This window comes from Aspergillus heteromorphus (genome assembly GCF_003184545.1).
Source record: "Aspergillus heteromorphus CBS 117.55 chromosome Unknown BO70scaffold_15, whole genome shotgun sequence".
Lineage (NCBI taxonomy): Eukaryota > Fungi > Ascomycota > Eurotiomycetes > Eurotiales > Aspergillaceae > Aspergillus > Aspergillus heteromorphus.
Window position 1 is genome coordinate 636,485 of NW_020290420.1, and position 21,457 is coordinate 657,941.

The 21,457-nt window shown below is 53.5% G+C and overlaps 8 protein-coding genes across 8 annotated transcripts; 5 read left to right on the top strand and 3 right to left on the bottom strand.

Moving 5' to 3' along the window:
• Nucleotides 1-153: 153 nt before the first annotated feature.
• BO70DRAFT_362877 (tetratricopeptide repeat protein) lies at nt 154-1,273 on the top strand. The gene has a single exon (XM_025543427.1). The coding sequence runs from the start codon at nt 599-601 to the stop codon at nt 1,031-1,033; it is 435 nt and encodes a 144-aa protein (XP_025398767.1). The 5' UTR covers nt 154-598; the 3' UTR covers nt 1,034-1,273.
• Nucleotides 1,274-2,030: 757 nt separating this feature from the next.
• Nucleotides 2,031-6,820, top strand: BO70DRAFT_387873 (sister chromatid cohesion factor PDS5; the record flags this gene model as incomplete). The annotated part of the gene is made up of 4 exons (XM_025545934.1): nt 2,031-2,501; nt 2,600-4,270; nt 4,319-5,887; nt 5,918-6,820. Exons 1-4 carry the CDS (start codon nt 2,145-2,147, stop codon nt 6,818-6,820), a joined length of 4,500 nt encoding a protein of 1,499 aa, XP_025398768.1. The 5' UTR covers nt 2,031-2,144.
• Nucleotides 6,821-8,275: 1,455 nt separating this feature from the next.
• Nucleotides 8,276-10,002, bottom strand: BO70DRAFT_397221 (MFS transporter; the record flags this gene model as incomplete). Its single annotated transcript, XM_025546683.1, has 2 exons — nt 8,276-9,183; nt 9,261-10,002. 2 exons carry the CDS (start codon nt 10,000-10,002, stop codon nt 8,276-8,278), a joined length of 1,650 nt encoding a protein of 549 aa, XP_025398769.1.
• Nucleotides 10,003-10,704: 702 nt separating this feature from the next.
• Nucleotides 10,705-11,046, top strand: BO70DRAFT_429921 (uncharacterized protein; the record flags this gene model as incomplete). The annotated part of the gene is made up of 2 exons (XM_025548108.1): nt 10,705-10,869; nt 10,928-11,046. The coding sequence occupies exons 1-2, from the start codon at nt 10,749-10,751 to the stop codon at nt 11,044-11,046; spliced, it is 240 nt and encodes a 79-aa protein (XP_025398770.1). The 5' UTR covers nt 10,705-10,748.
• Nucleotides 11,047-13,356: 2,310 nt separating this feature from the next.
• BO70DRAFT_380302 (putative PHD and RING finger domain protein) lies at nt 13,357-15,734 on the bottom strand. The gene is made up of 2 exons (XM_025545403.1): nt 15,341-15,734; nt 13,357-15,229 (listed from the first exon to the last, which is right to left on the bottom strand). Exons 1-2 carry the CDS (start codon nt 15,636-15,638, stop codon nt 13,653-13,655), a joined length of 1,875 nt encoding a protein of 624 aa, XP_025398771.1. The 5' UTR covers nt 15,639-15,734; the 3' UTR covers nt 13,357-13,652.
• A 1,054-nt stretch (nt 15,735-16,788) lies between these two features.
• Nucleotides 16,789-17,461, bottom strand: BO70DRAFT_371786 (60S ribosomal protein eL43; the record flags this gene model as incomplete). Its single annotated transcript, XM_025544821.1, has 4 exons — nt 16,789-16,852; nt 17,000-17,164; nt 17,322-17,352; nt 17,443-17,461. The coding sequence occupies 4 exons, from the start codon at nt 17,459-17,461 to the stop codon at nt 16,789-16,791; spliced, it is 279 nt and encodes a 92-aa protein (XP_025398772.1).
• Nucleotides 17,462-18,206: 745 nt separating this feature from the next.
• BO70DRAFT_338187 (uncharacterized protein) lies at nt 18,207-19,917 on the top strand. The gene is made up of 5 exons (XM_025541184.1): nt 18,207-18,537; nt 18,619-18,766; nt 18,819-18,891; nt 18,953-19,077; nt 19,161-19,917. Exons 1-5 carry the CDS (start codon nt 18,351-18,353, stop codon nt 19,864-19,866), a joined length of 1,239 nt encoding a protein of 412 aa, XP_025398773.1. The 5' UTR covers nt 18,207-18,350; the 3' UTR covers nt 19,867-19,917.
• A 553-nt stretch (nt 19,918-20,470) lies between these two features.
• On the top strand, nt 20,471-21,400 carry BO70DRAFT_429925 (uncharacterized protein; the record flags this gene model as incomplete). Its single annotated transcript, XM_025548109.1, has 3 exons — nt 20,471-20,854; nt 20,914-21,266; nt 21,383-21,400. The coding sequence occupies exons 1-3, from the start codon at nt 20,779-20,781 to the stop codon at nt 21,398-21,400; spliced, it is 447 nt and encodes a 148-aa protein (XP_025398774.1). The 5' UTR covers nt 20,471-20,778.
• Nucleotides 21,401-21,457: the final 57 nt, after the last annotated feature.

Consider the following 21,457-nt stretch of genomic DNA (forward strand, 5'->3'; position numbering starts at 1 on the left):
CTATTGGTCAAGGTATGCTGACTAGGATGACCGTGGCCCTGCCAGGCTTGATATGGCTTTATCCCTGTGAACTTAACTGCCCCTCCTTCTGCCTATACTATATAAGTGCCCGTTACCCACCCATCACTCCTGGGACCATTTTACCATCTACATCAAGAACTTAAAGCCGCAGCTATAACTCTTTCCCTCATATATACATATAAACATACCACTCACACATCCTCAAATCACCACATAGTCTCATTTCCCCATCACCACCACCACCACCACCACCGCGACCCAATTCCGCTTCTCAACCGGCGCCGTGGGCACCAAACAACAAGTCCCCGACTTCCCCTGGGACTACCCCGTCCCCCAAGCCCCCTTCTGGGACACATTCGAGCACAACAAAGCTCACAGTTTCCTCGTCTGCTTCACCGACGACGAACTCCAGCAGTTTTCCCTCACCTGCGAACCCGAATAAATCTCCGCCCCCCAGCCCGCCAAACTCACCATGCTGCGCACCCTCCTCGAGCAAAAACTCCGTGCCGAATAATTCATATACCCCGACCCAGAGGGATTCCAAAAAGCCGACCCGAAGCTCTGGAGCAGACTCTGGATGGCCATCTCGGGAATCGATCGAGATCTCGGCCGACTGAATGACGCGGAGCGCGGACTGAGGCTGTTGGTGGCGGCGGAGCCGGAGAATCTGGCGCTTGTGTATAATCTGGCTTCGTTTCTGGTGGACGAGACGAGCCAGTATGAAGCTGCGAGGGGGTATGCGTTGCGGTTGAGAGATGGGTTGGATGGGAAATTGGTGAGGGCGTCTCCGCAGGCTATTGGGACGAGGAAGACTCTGGCTACGGTGTCGTGGAAGGAGGGGGAGATGGACCGCGCGAAGGCGGAGATTGAGGAGGTTTGGAAGTGTATTGATGAGTTGAAGGGGACGAGGTTTGAGGTCTATGAGGAGGAGGAGAGTGTTAGTGCCAGGGAGTGGTTGGATGGGTTGGAGAAGTGGGAGGTGAAGGCTCCGGTTCCGGTAGTGGTGGGTTGATGGTATTGGCTTGTTTAGTCTGGAGTTGAGTATGAAGGGGATTGGGGAATGTTTATTTGAGTACTGTGTGGTTGTTTGCTTGGAGAATTGGGTGGTTTGTTGGTGTTGTGTGGAGGATGAGTATGGGCTGGTAGACATCCCCATCTCTCTGGCCCCGTATAGGTTGTGGTCGGAATAGAGTGCCATATGTGGGTATTAATGGCTGATATGAAGAGGGCCACATATAGTATAGAGCTCGAATATGGTCAGTCATGGACGGCGTTTCAATAAGCTGAAAGACGAGCAAATTAGGATATATCGTCTGTTTGTTATCCGCATCTGGAAAATATATGGATTGATAGTGCGTTGTCATCATTCGTTACTGAAGATGTAATGATCTTTGCTATCTCATAAAAACAGAAAGTAGAGAGACGGCGCATTTAGTAGATTGGATTGTAAGAGGAAAAAAGCTGAGATCTCCGCGGAAAACCTCGACGATAGCTGTCGTGTGTGTGAGTCGCAGTCGAAGGAAGTGTTTTGAACTGGCCCGAAGCGAAAGCTGTGATTGGTCAATGTGGGATCCAGACCGATGCCACGACTGACTTGACAGACAGGGACATTGCTGGCAGTGTGTTGACAGGGTAACCTCCTGTGTTTGCGTAGGCATTGCACTCTCCACCTATCAGGGGTCAACAGTTAATCACAAGAGTCAGGAATCAGAATCATCCCAGGATGTTGCATGCTGCATCCACATCCACATCCACATCAACAGCAGCGCGACGCGTCCCGAGGGGGAGACGGAGGGCGGTGGGCGGCGACGGGCGGCGGTGATTGACTGACCGGCTGTCACGCCCTCTGCTTCTGCGCTCTGCCGTCACTTTGAACCAACTTACCACCGATCGAAGCTCCCCCCCAATTCTCCTCTTCCTCCTCCTCCTCCTCCTCCTCCTCCTCCTCCGCCGCTCCTCTCCTCCTCCATCTCCATTCGATCCCCCTCCCCCTCCCCCCTCTCCCTACTGGTCGATCCTTCATCATCGATATCTCCCACCTATCCTTTTCGCCCCCTCCCACCCAGCGAAGCGCATGGTGTGTTGAAAGCTTACTCTCTCGGTTTCCCCGCGCTTCGTCCACGATGCCCGCGCGCACTCGTCAAGGCCCCTCCGTCGCCTCGGAGGTCGTGGACCCGGAGGACAACTCGGCCGGTCTTCGCAACCTCAAATTCAATGAACCCCTCTCCTGGCGCGTCGGCCGCTCCGCCATCCCCATTGCCGATCTGCTCCAACGCCTGCAGACCCTGGCGCAGGAGCTCCGCAAGCTCGAGCAGGAGGAGATCGAAACCGAGTCGCTGAAGAAGGTATCGCAGGAGCTTGCGACCGCTCACCTGCTGGCGCACAAGGACAAGGGGGTGCGGGCGTGGGCGGCGTGCTGTATCGTCGATGTCTTGCGTCTCTGCGCGCCCGACGCGCCCTTCACGGGCAACCAACTGAAGGTGCGACAGCCGTTGACCCCCTGACTCGAACCATCGCGTGCTCGCACGAGCGCGCCTCGTTGCGCAAATGACACTGACTGGCTGCGGGAAATTATTAGGACATATTCACCTGCATAGTCACCTCCATCATCCCCGCATTAGGGGACCCGTCTAACCCCTACAATGCCCAGCATATCTACGTCCTCAACTCATTGGCAGAGGTGAAGAGTATCGTGCTCATGACAGATCTCGACCATCCCGACTCCTTGATCATCCCGCTGTTTACGAGCTGTTTTGACATCGTGTCTGGATCCTCAAAGTCGTCCACGGGGGAGGAGGTCGCCAAAAACGTCGAATTCGACATGACGCGCCTGCTCGTGACCGTTATCGATGAATCGCCCGTCCTGGCAGCGGATGTGGTGGATGTTATAGTGGCGCAATTCCTGCGCATCGACCCTCGTGCCTTGGAAATTCCGAGCAAGAAGCCGAAGAGAGGTGATGCGCCGCTTGATGACAAGCAAGGAACGCTGCTGTTGAAGGACTATCCGCCCGCTTACAACATGGCCAAGGCTATCTGCCAGGCGTGCCCGGAACGGATGACGAGCCACATTAGCCAGTACTTCAACAACGTCATCATCGATGCGTCCGCCGAGGGTGCGAACGGGTCCTCGAAGCATCACCGCAGACCTAACCTGGAAGATTCCGACGAGGAGGGTGAAGACATCAAGGAGCTGAGCAAGGCGCACCGGCTGATCCGAGAACTGTGGAGAGGATGTCCCGAGGTGCTGCAGAACGTTGTTCCCCAATTGGAAGCTGAATTGTCGGCGGAGTCGCTATCCTTGCGCCTGCTGGCTACACAGACGATCGGTGATCTAACTGCTGGAATCGGGGTTGCTGGACCACCCCCGCCTCCACCGATGGACCCGACCGCCTATCCGCCAGTGACATTGGCGGAATATGCCCAGACGATCCCTCAGCCCAGTGTGCTTCTCACGCCATTCTCCCCGAAGCCCTTTTCACAGACACACAGCTCCACCTATGAGAACTTCTTGAGTCGGAGACTGGATAAGTCCGCCTCAGTCCGGGCTGCCTGGGTGACCGTTATAGGTCGCATCCTGCTGACGTCGGCTGGTGGCTCTGGATTGAGCGACGGCGAAGAGCAGACGCTGATCAAACACATCACTTCCATGCTGCGGGACGCGGACGAGAAGGTCCGCTTGGCTGCAGTGGATGCCATCAGCAACTTTGGCCTGACTCACGTGGTGAACAAACTGGGTGCCAGTGGGGGCTTCTCGAGCGAAGATTCCGTGTTCTTTATTCTGGCGGAACGAGTCAAGGATCGCAAGCCACACGTCCGTGAGGTTGCCATGAAGACCCTAGCCCGGATGTGGGCGGTTGCTGCAGGCGAAATCGAGGCGGGCAATGATCAGGTCGCCTCTCTCCTCAAAGATGGGCCGTCGAAGATATTCGATGCTTTCTACACGAATGACCAGGATATCCATGTTCTGATCGACCGTGTCATGTTCGAGATTCTGCTACCGCTCAACTATCCTCCCGTGAAGACCAAGTTGACACGGAGTAGCTCGAGTCAGTCCCAAAAGCAGAAGGATTCTCAGGCCTCGGAAGCCGACTCTGATATTGACGTCGACAAAGTCCGAGTCCAGCGCATCCTTACTCTTGTCCGGAGTCTCGATGAGAAGGCTAAGAGAGTGTTCTTTGCCATGCAGGACCGTCAAGTAAAAATGGCAAAGGTCATGGAGGGCTATCTGGAGGCCTGCGAGCACTACAACGTAAGTTGATTCTATCTACTGAACGTGTCGGTACTAATCAGAATTCAGGGTGGTGTGATGGAGAAGGACCAAGACCAGATCAAAGCCCAGTTGAACAAGTACATTGACGCGTTGTCCAAGACTCTCCCTGATCCCTCACGGGCATCTGCGGACCTGTGGAAGTTTGCCAAAGCACACGACCGCCGTAGCTACCAGCTGATTCGCTTTGCCATGCGCGCTACCAGTGACTATCGGACCGTTATCAAGGCCATTAAAGAGCTGGCGAGAAGGCTACAAAGCTCCAATAATGCGCCCCTGCTGGAAACTCTCACGCCCATCCTATACCGCTCCAGCTCAATAGTGTATAACAGGAGTCATATCCCGGCCATCATGAGCATCTCGAGGTCGGATGAGAATGGACTGGCGAATTCTGCACATGAAATGCTGCGGGAGATCTCCTCTCGTAACCCGGAGGTATTGGAGGCACAGGTCCAGGAAATGTGCAAGGATGTTGAATCGCGGGCACCCACTCCCAAGACGAAAGACGGCGCTGGCACCGAAGAGATCCTCAAGGCGTGCTCCGGGTTCGCGAAGAAGCTCCCATCCAAGCTCCCCAACGACCGCAATTTTCTCCAGGCCTTGGTTAGCTATGCGCTCCATAGTCCGTCGCCCAGGGCCGCCAAGCATGCGGTCTCAATTCTGATGGCTGTCACCGATAAGAAGGAAATGTACGCGACGGATCTGGTCGAGAAGTGCGTCAAGAACTGGACCTACGGGTCTGACCGGTTCCTGACGAAGCTGGCGACCTTATCGCAGCTGAACCTTTTGGCTTCGCGGGAGGCGGACGAGGAGAGCGACGCGATCATCAAGATATCCGTCAACCAGATCCTCCTGACCAACCGCTCGCCACAGCCGAACGACGGGTATTCGTGGTCAGATGCGATGGACGACGAGACCGCTGCGAAGGAATGGGCTCTCAAGATCATCGTCAATCGGCTCAGGGCCAAGGATGGCTCGGACGACCAGGATGACTTCCGCGCCCATGCACAACCCGTCTACGACACTCTGAACAAACTCATTCTGAATGACGGCGAGCTGTCCAAGAAGAAGGACACGCCTGCGGCGCAGAAGTCTCGACTACGCCTTCTCGCAGCCAGGTCGCTACTAAAGCTCTGTGCGTCCCAGGGCCTGTGCGACCAGTTACTCACCCCGCGGGACTTCAACGCAATTGCCTTGGTGGCCCAGGATCCTGTTCTGGAGGTGCGAAGTGGTTTCATCAGTCTGCTCAAGAGAAAGGTGCAAGACTCACCCCTGAGCTACCGTTGGTACACAGTGCCGTTCCTGCTTGCCTTCGAGCCTCAGGCGAGTCTGCGGGATAGCACGCTCACCTGGCTACGGTCCCGGGCCGGATTCTTCTCCCAGCAGAACAACGGCAAAAGGAGCGAGCAGACAGTCATGGAGTCCGTCTTCTCGCGTCTCCTGTCTCTTCTCGCGTACCATCCCGACTACCCCCCAGCTGATATGGATGACTCGACCCGGATAAGCGAACTAGTCGACTTCGCACGCTACATCCTCTTCTACCTGCAGGCCGTAGCCAACGAGCACAACCTGTCGCTGATCTTCCACATCGCCCAACGCGTGAAACAAACGCGCGACGGCATCACCAAGACCGACGAGATGAGCACCCGTCTCCACACGCTTTCCGACCTTGCCCAAGCTACGATCCGTCGGTTCGCCGACGCCTATTCCCAGCAGCGCAAGTTCGGCGGCGGCGCCGCCGGCGCCACCAACCTCCTACAGACCTACCCGGGCAAGATGGGCGTGCCCAGCTCCATCTTCGCTCCCATGGGCAGCCACCGCGAGGCGCAGGAAGTTGCCGACAAGAACTTCTTCCCCGAAGACGGCGAAGACCTGCTGGATCGCATCGTGCGGTCCGTGATGAGGGCCAAGAGCGGGTCTCAGGCCGCAGCGAAGAAGAGAAAGCCCGAATCGGCGGAAACGGGCGGCGAGGCTAGCGCTACGAAGAAGGTGAAGAAGGAGAAGGAGCGGCCTGCTCGGGCGCGTAAATCGTCTGGCTCGGCCGGCACGTCCCGCACACCGAAGCAGACGCCAAAGCAGAAGAAGAAGGACGAAGACGGTTGGTCCTCCGACGAGGGTGCCGCGAAGGCGAGCTCCGCTGCTGCCAGGAGACGCAGCAGCCGCGGAGCCTCGAGAAGGGTTAGCTACGCGGACCGCGACAGCGATGAAGATGACCTGGAGATGGACGACTGGGACGAGGAACAGGCAGAGGACGAACAGGATGAGGATGAAGATGAGGACGTGGACGTGGACGTGGACGAGAAGAGCGAACCCGAGGCCGACAGCGAGTCAGAGAAGGAGAACACCCCCGTCAACCAACCAGAACCGAAAGAAAAAGAGAAGGCAAAGCCCGTCGCCCTCGACGATCTCCTCAGCGACGACGCCGACGACTCCCCTCTCTCCTCCCCGCCCCCCATGGTCAGCCCGAAGAAAGCCAAATCCAAGGGCAAGCAATCCGCCACTCTCCCCACCCGACGATCTCGAAGAGGATAGGTAGCTTTCTACTTTCTACTCGACTCTTTTACTTTACTTCACCACCTGACCTTACCTTACCTTACCTGGTCTTGTCTAGCCAAGTATGTATGTATCAAAACTGTGACGCATGGAAGTTTGTTCGATCTGTTTGATTGTTTGATTGTTTGGTTTACTATCTGTCTGTGATGGAGCGAGTCTTTGTTTTTATCCGATGTCTTCCTTCTTCAATCTATATTTTATCTTACTTTACTTTACTTCATACCTTCAATTTACATTTTCCTGATCCATGATCTTATTTGATTGAAATCTTGATGTCGATCTTCGTCTGTTTATTTTTTTTAAGTACTTGACTTGATTTACTTGACTTTGTTAATGTTAATGTCAATCTTGTCGGATCGGGGTGTGGAGTGCGGAGTGCGGATCCAGTGTGTGATCTGGACTAGGTTAGGGCGAATTAAACTGAACTGGTTCGGCTTAAGCTGTGAATACCCATTCATTCATTCATTCATTCATTCATCTATTATCTGTTCTATTCTTAATTCCTACTTATCCAGCTATTTATCTATCTATATTCCCTTGTTTCTGAGAAATTCAGAAATCAGGTTCTTTGATTATTCATCATCATCATCATCATCATCATCATTCTTCTTCTTCGTCTCGTCTTGTCTCTTCTCGTCTCGTCTTATCTCCTCTATACTTCCTTTCTATATTTCTATCTCCAACTCCAGAGATATAAAATAAGACAGACAGACAGACAGACAGACAATTAAAATCCCAACTGGAGTCTTCGTCTATCAATATTCTCCCTCTCTTTTCCTCAGAAAGACCTCTTTATTTCTCAATTTCTTCCCTTTTTCCTTGCTTTATCCTATTTTCCTTCTTTCTTTTTGTTTTGTTTTGTTTTACTTTACTTTATTTTGTTTTCAATATACCCCTGACTACCAACCCAACCCAACGTAACCCAACCCCCAACAGTACCGCATGACTCTTCCACTTTTCCACTCTCCCAAGCTATGCAACTGCAAGAAATTATAATATCGATGTTAGTATGCTATTTATATAAGCTGAGCTGCTGTTGCTAATTGTAAATGTAAATGTAAATGTAAATGCTATCTATTATGTTATGTTATGTTATGTTATGTTCACATCCCACACGCTTGCTTGCTGGCTGCTTTTTCGCATACCCATGCCATGCCATGCTATCCATCCATCCATCATAAACCGATCGAATAAACATTACTCATTTGTCCAAAAGAAAAACAAAAACAATATATAAAACCATCCAAAACGCCGTGCTGATGCATGTATACATGCGTGGGAATGTAAGCTATACAAGTTTTCAATCCTAATCCCGGGCTCTGTTTGGGGTAGGGGGACTCAGGGGAACTTCTTTTTTTTTTTTCACACACACTTTCTGTCTTTCTCTTTCTCTTTCTCTCTCTCTCTCTTTTTCAATCACGACATCCTCCCCCATCACAACTTGGGGCTAAACTTACTCATCGCCCTCAACCTCTTTCCATAGAAAAAGAAAAGCACGGGGATGGGAATCATCGCGATGGTAATGAACCCCAGAAGACTGGACGCCCAATCAACACCCAACTTATCATACATCTGGGTGGCGAAGAGCGGAAACGCGCCGCCCAGACTACTCCGGATGAGGGTGTTAGCGGCGATAGCGGAGTTGGCGAACATCAGATAGACGTCGATGATGTAGTTGAGGCCCTGCATGAAGATGACCAGAATGCCCATGCCCATGGGGATACCGGCGACGACCTGCGCGCCCCACGAGATGCTGGGGTCGGAGGTCCAGCCGAACCAGAACAGGCCGGCGGGGAGGAGCACCGACGCGATCATCATCGGGATGAGCCGTTCCTCAGGCACGACCCGGCCGTGTTTGGCCAATTTGCGAGCGAACCGCGTCTTCGTTTGCCAGATGATGAGCGCCGCGCCGCAGATGACCCCGATGGTGATGCCGAGGAAGGGGAGGCCGGCGAGACCGGCGTTCGTCCAGCCGCGTTGGCCTTCGAAGGAGATCGGGTATGCTTCGAAGAAGAGGTATAGGATTCCGTAGACGAGGGACAGGTACAGGGTGACGAGGAGGAGGATGGGCTCGAGGAAGAGCATCTTGACTGGGCGTAGGAGGTATTTGCTGACGATGTCGCCCATCGTGGGTCGGCTTCGGTCCAGAAGGGCGTATAGGTCTGGGTTCCCGGTCTCTTTGCGGAGACGGGCGGCGCGTCGTTGGAGGAGGACGGGCGCGTAGGTCTCCGGCACGACGATGAAGGCGAGCAGGCCAAATGCCGCAGAGGCAATCAGGGTGATCCACGCCGTCCACCGCCAACCAAGGTATGAGTCTGTGAGGAAGCCGCCGATGATAGGACCTGGGAGGGATCGTGTTAGTTTGAATGAAAGCGATTTGGAGTGCGAACGGATTTGCGCAGTTGAGAAAGCCACCTACCAAGCACAGGACCCACGAAGGTCGCACTGGCAAACATTGCAATGGCGACCGCACGGTCAACGGGATCCCAATAGTCGGCCAGCGCGCCGCCGACGGTCGCGAGGGGGGAGCAGCCGAAGAGACCGACCAGGAAGCGGCAGATCAAGATAGTCTCTACGTTCTTTGCGAGTGCGACGGGGATCTGGAAGATGGCGAAGAGAAGGTACCCGGAGAACAGGGGGATCTTGCGCCCATACAGCTCCGAGAGAGGCGACCATGCCAGTGGGCCGACTGCGAAGCCAAACACCACCAGACTGGTTCCCAGGATCATGACCTCCTCCGAGACATCGAATTCTTCCGCCGTCACGGCCGTCGCCGTCGAGAAGACACTGCTGGCGAACGTAACCCACATCGTCATGAAAGCGAAGGCCATGGTGGAAATCCATTTCCTCATATAGGGCATGTTGAGGGGGTTTTCCGGGTCATCTGGACCATCCCATTCCACCAGGTTCGGGTCTTTCGAGGGTTCGTTGGCTTTCTCCGAGTGTGGTTGCGGAGCGGCCTCGATATCGTAACCATCTTGCTCGAGCTCTTTGTCGTGGAGGTTCTCGGAGGTCTTCTCGATGTCGCCCTCCGCAGAGACGGAGCTTGAGTGAAGGGTCGAGTCGGAGGACTGCAGCACCACCTCGTGGCTTTGGTCAACGTGAGGGGCTGCGATGTTGGTGTCCGGCATGGCACCGGTGGTATGTTGTTCGTCGCTCATTTCCGTGGTTGCGCTCGCGCGGGAGCTCCACAGCGATCCGACAGTATATTTTATACACAGTATAGTATAACAGAGGAGACCAGACAGGGGGCGGGGGGGAAGAGGAGAGGGTGGTAGTCTGCAGGTCAGATCCCGGGTGGTATATATGGTAGTGAAAAAGAGGGGGTATGATCTGCTGGACCAGGGCCATGTAGACATTTTAAACGATGGAGCTTGAACCAGCAAGTGGGCCTCTCCAGCCAGACTGACTCTAGCCTGGAGATTAATGGGCGGCATCACTAGCTAAAACCCGGCGGCGTTAGGACTTGGTTCAGCGCGAGCCCGTCGCCAGTCTCCACCGGACCCATGGATGATGGATGGGGGGCCCTATCAGTAGTGCTAGACTGACTAGTCTAGATAGCAGTAGTATCATGGACATCCCAGTCACCGACGCCGAGCTGGCTTGTATCACAGTAGTATCAGACAGACTACCCATGGGAAGGATGAAAGAGTACGACACTGATACATCCTAGTACTTGGGCCTTGGTTGCCGTTCATTCCGAACCAGGACCAGGGTCCTCGTATGCATGCTCGCCATTGGAGGCTGGTGGTCTGCAGGCCAGACATGACGCGGGCCCAATTAATAATGTCCATTCGGGCTGCACAACGGACAACCACACATATACACACATCCACACACCCACACATCCACACATCCGCCCTTGGTCTTGGGGTTGGAGTGCGAGGTGCTAGTGTCAGGAGTCAGGATGCGACAATTTGACTCAGTATGGCACGCCTACATCTCGCTCGCGGGTCTCGCGTTGTCGATGGCCCCGAAGTCCCGACCTGACTCGTTCAAGGTTATCGTGATTGGACCCGTGCCCACTCGTACCCGATATCTTGGCGCTTTTATCTCGGGTTCTCGACGTTTCTCTGGACGCTAGAGACCTCGTGTCTGTCAGCGCGCTGCTGAAGCTGATGGTCTCGGCTGTCAGACGGACCGATGCACGCGCTAGGAAGAGCCTCTGTAATCCGTATATGCAAGATTACATGCCTGGGACCTAGATGGGGAGGTAAGTAAATCGATACCTATGTCATAGCACATCATCCCTCTTTGTTTTGTTGTGTTGTGTTGTGTTGTGTTGTGTTGGTCAGCAGAGATTCGTCATCATCCTCTTGCACCATCCGATGGATAACAAACGCGAAGCCCGAAGCGAAGCCCGGTGCGGCCTAGCGTCGCGCGTGACTGGAGTCGACCCTCAGGCAGGCCTTGACCGGGCGGATCCCGGCCGGGGTGGACCCGCGGTTAAGGGGTTCCGGACTTAAGCCGGGCTGTTCCATGGCTTCGGTTTCTAGACCTACTGATAAGAGAAAAACCTCTTTCTCTCTCTCTCTCTCTCTCCAACCCTGCAATTATAACCAACATCCCCGATCTATCTCCTCCGTGCTCAACTCTATAATAACCAGCCAAACACAAACACACACAAAAACACCTACATATATATCTACATCAACACCCAACCCCCCAAATCAGAGGATTCACGCCGTCAACAAACCCCCTCCGGAGTAGACTATTATAAGTGTTTACCCGCCCAAACTAAGACCATGTTTCTAAATCTATCCAAAGTAGCATCTATCTACTCCGTATAGTTAGAGTGTTAATATGAAATGAAGCACGATAAGCCAAATCGATCAGCTGATGTGATCTCTGGTGCATTAGTAGTGAGGAATTAGAGTAGTAGCCTTACCAATCGGCGCCCTACGTAAGCGCCTCCCTGCAGGCTGCAACACCTCATCCCATAGATACAGGCTGTTTTAGTTAGTTAGTCATACTTGGTCTGCTTACAAAGTACTCCATCCCATATCTGTCTGGTGCGGTTAAATCCTCAAACCATGGAATGAACCAGAATGTTAGCCCGGTAGAAGAAGAGAAATCTTCTAAAAGAAATTCAAGAGTAGTGATAATCATGATGATGATGATGAAACGGTTGCCATGACTAAGCCTTATTAACTATTCACCATTGAATGGATGAATAAAATAGCATGGTGTGGCATGGCATGGCATGGCATGACATGACATACCTAGTATTTCTACGCAGTGCCATCTGGTAACTACGGAGTAGGATGATGGTATCTATGACCGTAGATAGTCCGTAGGTATGTAATTAGTTAGGTAGAGTGACATATCGCATCAATTCCTCCACATCTTGCAAATAATGACTCCTTCTCATTCCGCCGTACTTACCTCGACGACCCATCATTCTTGCAATTTTATTGACCTGATTCTGATACAAACCCATGCACATTGCACTCACCACTGATAGATACATAGGATTCAGGCCCAGGACAGGCAGGACCCACACCCATCCAAGCGAGATCCATACCCAATCAGGAAACCAAGTCGGCCTGTCAGTGGATCATTCCGTATAAGTACGTACCGTACTTTGTATATTTTGTCCGGGATGGGATGAGACGAAACAAGACGAGATGAGATCAGATGAGATGATCACGCCTCCTGCACTCAGCACTGGACAGGTAGGTAAGTAGCTGTTAAACGCCCGGACGGATGGACGAATGGACGGGCCCAGCCGGGGACGAAGATCGGGGGGGCATCCGACCGAGGGAGACCGATATCTATCTATTTCTCTATCTATCTATCTATCTAGTCTGCTCTGTATGCTATCTGCCTGCCTGTCTGTCTAGCAAACAAACAAACAAGCTAGATACCTCTCTGTGATAGGAGAGAGATACCTATGCACTTGCACCATACCACAACATACACAGTAAGTATATATGCGATTCGGTATATATACATGTATGTATCTGCCTAGTCCAAGTAACTAAGCCCAGTAAGTAGATATCCCAGTCTCCCAACTACCCACACCATAAATAAGAAACCGCGCTGGACTCAGCTTGGGAACCCGTGCATGCAACGCCACGACCTGAACTAACCAGCTACGGTAGCGGAAGTGGGGAACGAGGGGGGGGGAGGTTGCAGATCGGTGCTCGGGGTTGATTAAATTCGCTGTTTAATGTGCAGGAAATAATACTAAGTAACTAATTGAGTATGTAGTAGGCCGCGTGTTTAGATGAGGTGATCGGTTGATATGTCGATGTTGACTTGGTTGGTTTTGCGGTCGTTTGTTTTGGGTAGGTTGGGTGATTGGTTGGTATGTAGGTGGTTGGTGATGTGATGGGGGGATGGGGATGAATTGATATGTAGGGGTGGGATGGATGGATGGATGGATGGGTAGATGGTTTGAGAGGAAATAGTGTGGTTTAGACTTGGAAGATGCTAATCTAACCGCCAGCATCTGGTACTACTCCGTACAACTGGGCGGCATGTACCTACGCGACACTACTCATTGTGCAAGTCATAAACACCAGGCAAATCGCCCAGGATGTGCCGGCAATCCAGCCAGCAAATGCATTAATTAATAGAACCAGCGCCATCACATCACTATATATGAAATGCAAGATACTGCTGCGGTATGCTGCGCCCGACACGAGCCTCCCTACCGGCGGTAGATTCCTGAATGGGTATCCAAACATTGTTCCGTGCGAGATCCCGCCGACGAGTAGTCACAAAAAGAAACGCCGAATCGCTTGTCCGTCCCAGAACCAGATCAATGGCTGCAAAACGCCCGCAAATGCAATACGCTAGTCATGAATCAAGAGCTGTCGTCGATAGGGTCATTCACTTCTTTGCGTTGCTTCAACGCATCCACGGCTTTGCCGACCTCGTCCATGGCCACACCCTCGAGGGTGGCCCTGGCGTCGGCTTCGATGGATTCCACACCTCCCACTCGCTCGTATAGCATGCGAGAGATCGTTCGGTTGATGTCTGTATATTCGTCTTTGGTCACGATCTTCGAGCGATAGAAGGGTTTGAGCGCCGTGCCGACTAATTTCTGAATGTCGGACTTGACATTAAGGGAGGGGCCGGGACGAGTCGGTGAGCTGTCGTTCGACCGAACGACTGCCGACCGGGTCCAAGACCGAGGGACCCGACGGTTCCGGAGGCCCAGCGGGATGCGTGACGGCAGTTCTCCATCAGCATCTCGAGCAGAACCGGCGGGAGATACATCGGGTGAGAAGGGTGGGGAGGAGAGGTCAGTTGGCGACCCGAGTTGAAGGGGAGAAATGGGCCTGCTGCGGGAATACGGTGGCGGCGTGGTACAGGATAAAACCGGGGAGGAATGGTTGGAGGGAGCAGGCGAGATGGAAGGGGAAGAGGGTCCGGGAGTGCCGTGGTCAGTGGGCGCAATGGACGACTGCGCAGAAAGACCTTGGGAGATGATCCCGTTCGGAGTGGACGAGTCCTCGACCTCTTTCAGAAGAGATTGGAGAAAGCTCGGTTCGCTCGAGCCTTCAGCATTGATGCGAGCAGAGGCCTGCGCACTAGCAGCCCTCGATGACTCGCCGTTCTGGGTGGCACGTGCCGCCAAGTCTTGGGCCCTGCGAGTCCGAGGCCGCTTGAGCTTGCGCTCAGGTTCAGTGGGCTCGGGCGACGGTGACATAGTAGGCTCCTTGCGTTTGCGCGCGGCGCTGGGATTATTCTCGATTTCGCGCGCCCGCTCAAAAGCGTTCCAGGCTCTCATTTCCTCGAGGGACTCGGGTTCAGGCGTGGGCTCTCGCGGCACGCGGGGCCGTGAGGGGCGAGGGGCCTCGATGTCCAGCAGGGCGGCAGTGTCTCGGAACCGATTGCTACCGCCCTGTCGCTCAGCAACTTCAAAGCGACGCTGCCAGGCTCGGAACTCTCGCTGGTTGGCCTCGTCCCGCCGTTGCTGTTGTCGAGCACGCTCAGCGACCCTGTCGTCATCGAAGGGAAAGTCGAGGTCAAGATTGAGATGGTCCCAAACAGATTGCCACACACGGGCCCAGTGCAGAGAGTTCATTTGGTTGTTGCTCTGCATACTCCGGAGCTGCGCTCGGGTGCGACGGCCACGCCTCTCCTGTGGCCGAGGTCTATCGGCCGTCTCAGGGGAGCGTCCGAGCCGACGTTGATTCTCGCACCGAGAGCAGTACCAGGACCCTGAGGGTATGGTGTCGAGGCCGACACAGTATGTGTGGGAGGGAGCATCGCACCCATCGCAAAGGAGGAGAAGGTCTTCATTGTCTGCCTCTCCGCAGATCGGGCAGGGTTGGAAATCGGCGAAGTCATCATCGACATACTCGATGAGCATCGAGGGATCGACCTCCGCCACTTGCACCCGGTCCTGGACATTGTAGGAAGAAATCACGGGACCTGTTATCGGAGAAGACCAGTTAGTCGGTGGATACTCGAAAGAGCGGTGGGGACCATCCGCCGAGTCAATGTAAACGGGGGGGGGGGGGGGGGGATGGGTCGAGGACATACCTCCGAGTCGGTCACTCAGCTCGACGATATTGAAGCTGCGGCGGCATATGGGACAGCTGTTGGCCCGTTCGACCCAGGGCTTCAAGCAGTTATTATGCAAGATATGCCCGCAAGGAAGCAGCTGGGCGATCTGACCTGAATCCTCGGAGCCATCTACGCCATTTGCCTTGATGGAGGAGTCCGCGGACTTGCCTTCTGCCCCCAGGTCAAGTCTTGGCGCGGCCCCGGCGACGACGGCAAGAGGATCGCTGGCGCTTTCGCCAAGGTCTCCTAAGCACACAATACAGGTGTCGGACATTAACAGAAGGGGATGTGCCAGAACTGTCTGCAGATACGCTGAGAGAAGGCATGAAGAGCAACCGCAGAAGGGATAGAAGGCAGAGGCGTGGGAAGGGGAAAGGGAGAGAGAGAGAGAGTAGGTCGAGTGATGTGGGGAGAAAGCAACCGGCCTTTTGAAGGTGGACCGGCCCTCCGGTCTAACGCAATGCAGTCTGGGCCCCAACGTGACCATCACGCCCCCTGCCCAATCAGGGCGGGGGGTTATCCGCCTCGACGCCTTAGTCACCCGCCCTGGGTTGAAGGCGCGCTGGAAGTCCCGGCGAAAAATGCCATGCCCTTGCAGCAGCTGAGTACCTGTGCATGGGCAGGGCCCCTCTTTTGGGAGAGCTGGTCAACTGCCGGTGTGACAACACCTGGAAGGTGCCCTGGAGCTGGTAGTGGTGGTGAGGCCTGCGCTGGCAGACGACTATCTACAGGACACGCCGGTCTTATCGGCCCCTCTGAAACCCACCGTGCCTGGCGGACCACCATAGATATATTTATATCATATTTAGCTGACGCAACGGCACTTGATTAAGGGAACAGACATACTACGGAGACCCCCTCTTGGGAAGTCTGGCCGCTCCGGACGACGGGAAGGATCGTAATCACCAGAATGACCAAGAATGGGAACCAACAAAGTTACTTAGCAGGAGCCTAGTAACCTAGTACTCCGTACCCAGTAACCTTGTCCCTAGTGACTTGTTCCCCTTACGACATGCTTGGCCGAGCCTCCCCCCTCCACCTCAGCACGAACACCATCGCCCCGGCGAACACTCACATGCCGCGGCCATGTATTCGTCAGAAGGTCCCATCACGAGGGGGTTTCCAGATCGACGGCGACACCCCAGGGGTAATACGAAAAAGAAATAAAGTAAAATCCAACGGCACTGGCCGGTCGGCTAATTGGTTCGAGGAACGAAAGTGCAGGATCTGAAATCACCGGTGGCATTTAAATCTATTGGTGGTGGATCTCGACCAACAAGGTAGTCGGCACTATCTGCATGCATCGACTAGCGGCCCGAGTGGGAAAAAAAGAGGAGGATTGCGCTCGTAGTAGAAAACTTCCAGATCACATTTTCTCATTTTTTAAATTTAAACGTAAGGAAAAGGATATCCCATCATCACATTTAAACCTCCGCGATTTCTCTGAGACGGCGGATGGTGGAGCGGGTGGCAGCGGCGGCGGGGGTACTGTAGTACAATCCCACTGATCAGTATATACGTCACGTCGGGCGGGCGGGCGGACTCCCTGCACAGTCCCAAGTCCCAACCGGGACTGGATGTGTGTTTGCAAGCAAGCCCCTCATGGGGTCGGGGTCGGGGTCGGAGTCGACTTACGAGACGGTGTAGGCACCACCGGCAACGACCTTGTTGCAGCCCTTGCACTCCCAGATACCAACAGCCTTGCGCTTAACGGTGTTCTTACCGCAGAAGGTGCAGACGTAGCGGGCGTGCTGGGACACTTCCATCTTCTTCACCTGCTTACGCAGGGAGGCACCGTATCTGTTATCACACCATCGTCAATATCGTTTCTTGCTTTCGTCTGTAGTAAAACTCGAGTCGGATCTGTGCTCGTCGATGGCTGTTGCCGGAGAGAAATCGCGATCGACTGGGAACCGAATTTTTTTTCGAGTCGTGTTGGGAGAGCGAGGCTGCCTACCTGGTACCATATTTACCCGTGATACCGACCTCTGCGAGAAACGTTAGTATTTCATTCTGAATTGTCGTAGATTTTATAAAATCCAGTCCTCTGTGCTTGAAGGCTTAGGGGAGGCACGTACTCTTGGTGCGCTTCGTCATCTTTGCGGCTGTTGAGGTCGAAGATGGATTCAGTGCGGTAAGACGAAATCAAGACTGAGGCTTTCTACTCGGGCGGGAGTGGTTGTGGGCGGGCTCGCTTAGGGCTGGAGCGACGGTCACGTGGACATCAGGCTCGGATGACGCAGAGCGCTCGTCGTGCAGTGTATTCGATGTACACGGTCCAGCTGGTGGATAAAAAGAGATTTAACGTAATGGAATATTGGATGACCTCATTGCTCTTGATTCCATCTGCTTCTTCATTTAGATCGCCATGGTCTGGCCGTTGTGCGCGAATCTATCGATTTCAATGCGGCGACCACGAGAATGTGCGCACAATTGTGGCATTACGTAATGTAGCACAGCATAGTTAATATCTGCCAAGGCCCTCAGGCTCTCAAATTCCTCCGGCTCTTGGGCTCCTAAGACTGTAAGGCTCCAAGGCTGTGCAGGATTCAAGCTAGTCGACTTTTGTCGGAGGGTGTCTTCGCATCTTTGTCAGCCTTTCTGCAGCATGTAACTGCGGAGTAGATTGTATCTCAATTAGACTGTCCGTCAACTTGATATCTCATCCCATGCTCTGAACACTATGGCCATACCCCTCAAATTAACCAGGCAGCACATGCCTCGGCCTGTGTTCTGCATCGGGTTAGCCCAGTCCGGCCTGAGGAACCGGGCCATCACTTCCACGTCTTAAATCCTGGCTTCAAGCCACCTTGTATCTATCCAATATCTATATGATCCATAGCACACGGTTGCCAACCACTGGACGAACCGCCCAACATAGAAATCAATTGAATTCTTCTGTGGACTCCCCCCCCCACCCCAGCATACAAGCTGTACATACTACCCACCGCAAATTCCATCTAGCCCCGACCCCGACCCCGAACCCATGGAATCCAAGCCATACGACGTGGTCCTCTTGGGGCCTACCGGCTACACAGGACGCTTCTGTGCGGAGCACATTGTCAAGCACCTGCCCACCACCCTGAAGTGGGCGCTGGCCGGTCGCTCGCTCCAGAAAATAGAATCCATAGCCCAGGAGCTGAAGGCTTTGAACCCGGATCGCGCGGACCCCGGTACTTGATCCATTCCACATCCCACCCTAGATGCTGCGTTTCATTGCGTGTCTGATGAATGCGACTGTTAACTAAGAGAAGATGTCCTGGCTGTGCAACTCACTCGCGAGGAGCTGCACCCGCTCGCGCAGAAGACCCTCGTCATCATCAACTGCGTGGGGCCTTACCATCTGTATTCCACGCCGGTGATCGAGGCTTGCGCCAGCAATGGAACACACTATGTCGATGCGTCAGTGGTTCCCTACCTCTACTCTACACATTCCTAACTAACTATCTCACAGCACGGGAGAAACACCCTGGGTCAGGGAGATCATCGAAAAGTACCACGAGACAGCCAAGGCGAACGGGGCTATCGTATGTATCCCATTATCCCTTAAGCCACATCACATCGCATCGCATCACCTAACCACACCAGATAATCCCATCCGTGGGCATCGAAAGCGCCCCAGCAGACCTACTCACCTGGGCCTTGGTCAAGCGCGTCCGCGAAGACCTCTCCAGCCACACGAGGGAAGTCATTTGCGCGATCAACGAGATGACGTGAGTCCCCCATGCCCATGCCCATGCCCATGCCCATCCCCTCCCCCCCCCCTCTCACAAACCACCCTAACAACCCCCCTCAGCTCCTCCGGCGCCAGCGGCGGCACACTCTCCACAATACTCAGCACCTTCGACACGCTCACCGTCAGCGACCTCCTCAAATCCGCCTCCCCCTTCACCCTCGCCGCCTCGGCCCCCCCCAGCGACATCCCGGCGGAACCCCTCCTAGCCAAACTCTCCGGCGTCCGCTCCGTCCGGGACATGGGCACCCTAACGACCTCCCCCTCCGGCCTAGCCGACATCACCATCGTGCACCGCAGCAGCACCCTCATGCCGGAGTTCTACGGCCCGCGGTTCTACTTCCGCCAGTTCCTGCGCGCGCGGAACACGCTCACGGGGATCCTCTTCCACTACGTCTTTCTGCTCGCCGTGTTTCTGTTGATTCTTCCGCCCGTGCGAGCCCTCGCGCGGAGATATGTGTATGCGCCGGGTTCCGGGCCCAGGATCGAGGACTCGGTTAATGATCAGGTGGAGTATCGCGCTGTGGCGACGGCGGATCAGGCCGGGGTGGCGCCGAAGCGCGTGTTGGGCAAGTTGACGTATCGGGGTACGATGTATGCGTTTACGGGGATGTCGTTGGCGGAGGCGGCGATGGTGTTGATTGAATGTGAGGAGAAGGTTAGGAGGGTGTCCAGAGGGGGTATTGTTACTACGGCTACTCTGGGGCAGGAGTTTGTCGATCGTTGGGAGAAGGTCGGCTGTTTTCTTGAGACGAGGGTTGTGGATTGATTACTTACCTACCTACCTACCTATCTACGTAGGAGTATTGGTGTTTCTGTGGGGAGGGGGGAGTAGGGAGTGTTTTGTTGGTTGGTTGGTTGGTTGGTTGGTTGGTTGGTTGGTTGGATGGATGGATGGATGGATGGATGAATGGCTGGCTGTAGTGTTTACGCATGATGTATTTATATTTATATTCATATTATTCATTGTTGTACAACCGAAGGTAATGAACGCATTTTGCATCCGCAATTTATATCTCACCCACCAAATCAGTACAGCCGATCCCTTCCTTCCCTGAAACCTAAGGTAACCTTGCAATGTACATAAATATATACCGTAAGACAGCAGCGCCATCAGTCCGTCCATTCCATCCATAGTAGGCCGCTGGCGGAAGTTACCGCGAGGTTGTGGCCAGTTGTGGCCAGTTGTGGCTAGTTGTGACCAGTTGCATAACAGTTCCTAATAGTTGCTGACTAAAATAAATAGTAAGCATCCCTATTATACTGTATATAATAGTTATTACACTATTTTGAAACTATATTTAAGAAAACAACAAGAAAGTAACTGTTTGAAGCTTATTTTATAATTATTTATTATTATTAAAAGCTTATTACTTTTCTATTTCTAATCTATCTACAAATAATTATATTACTATTTCTTTTTTTTTATAGTAAGTAAGTTCTCCACAGGTTATTCACTGAATCACTGTTACCTTACTGTCAATTCACTGTCAATTTACTATCAATTCACTGTTACTTCACTCTCTTCTTATATATATTACATCTTTCTCTCTTCTCATTCTCTCACTCTTTCTCTTCTCTACATCACTCTCTTAAGTTGTTTCTGTCACTTCCTCCCTCCCTCTCTCTCAATCTTTTACTATCTCTCTCCTTTACACTTCTTCTTCACAACTAGACCGTCATGGAGAAGGCTACCAGCATCAAAATGGCAGAAACGCCCGAAACGCCCGAAGAAACAGTCATCCATTGGTCGAGAGGTGAGCTGAAATGCTTTTGCAGACGACGCAAGGAGACAGTACTAATATGGAAGAAATAGGTAACAAACACAGCTTAGAACCCTCCTCTGCAAGCAACAATACAGCAGAGGTGACAGCGGCACAGGAGCTGGCCAAGAAAGGCAAAAGGGGACTGCTGGAGTTACTGAAACTCAATTCCGAAGACGACTGGAGGGAGTGGTTAGTGTCAGACTTAGTCAAACCGTACTGGCTAGAACTTTGGGACTATCTGGCGAAAAACCCGACTGCTAAGCAGAAGCGCGGAGCCGGGCTGGCCCGGATCCAGGAGCTAATAATTAAAGGAGAAGCACGGGGCGTCGCGAAATACAGCCGTCGCCATGTCGAGAAAACCGGATGGGATCTTAACGAACACCTCGCATACTTCGTCCATAATGTGAGATCGGAAAACACGCACAGACGGGGGGGAGTGTTCTTTCAGAAGAACCTCCCTGAGAACATCATGGACACGGCAATATGGACTTTGAAGAACATTCTCATACAGATGCATAGCCCGTCGCAAATAAATAAGCCAAGTGGCGGAAAGGCGATTTTCGGGGAGACCCTGCCAGGTAAGAATTCGGGAGC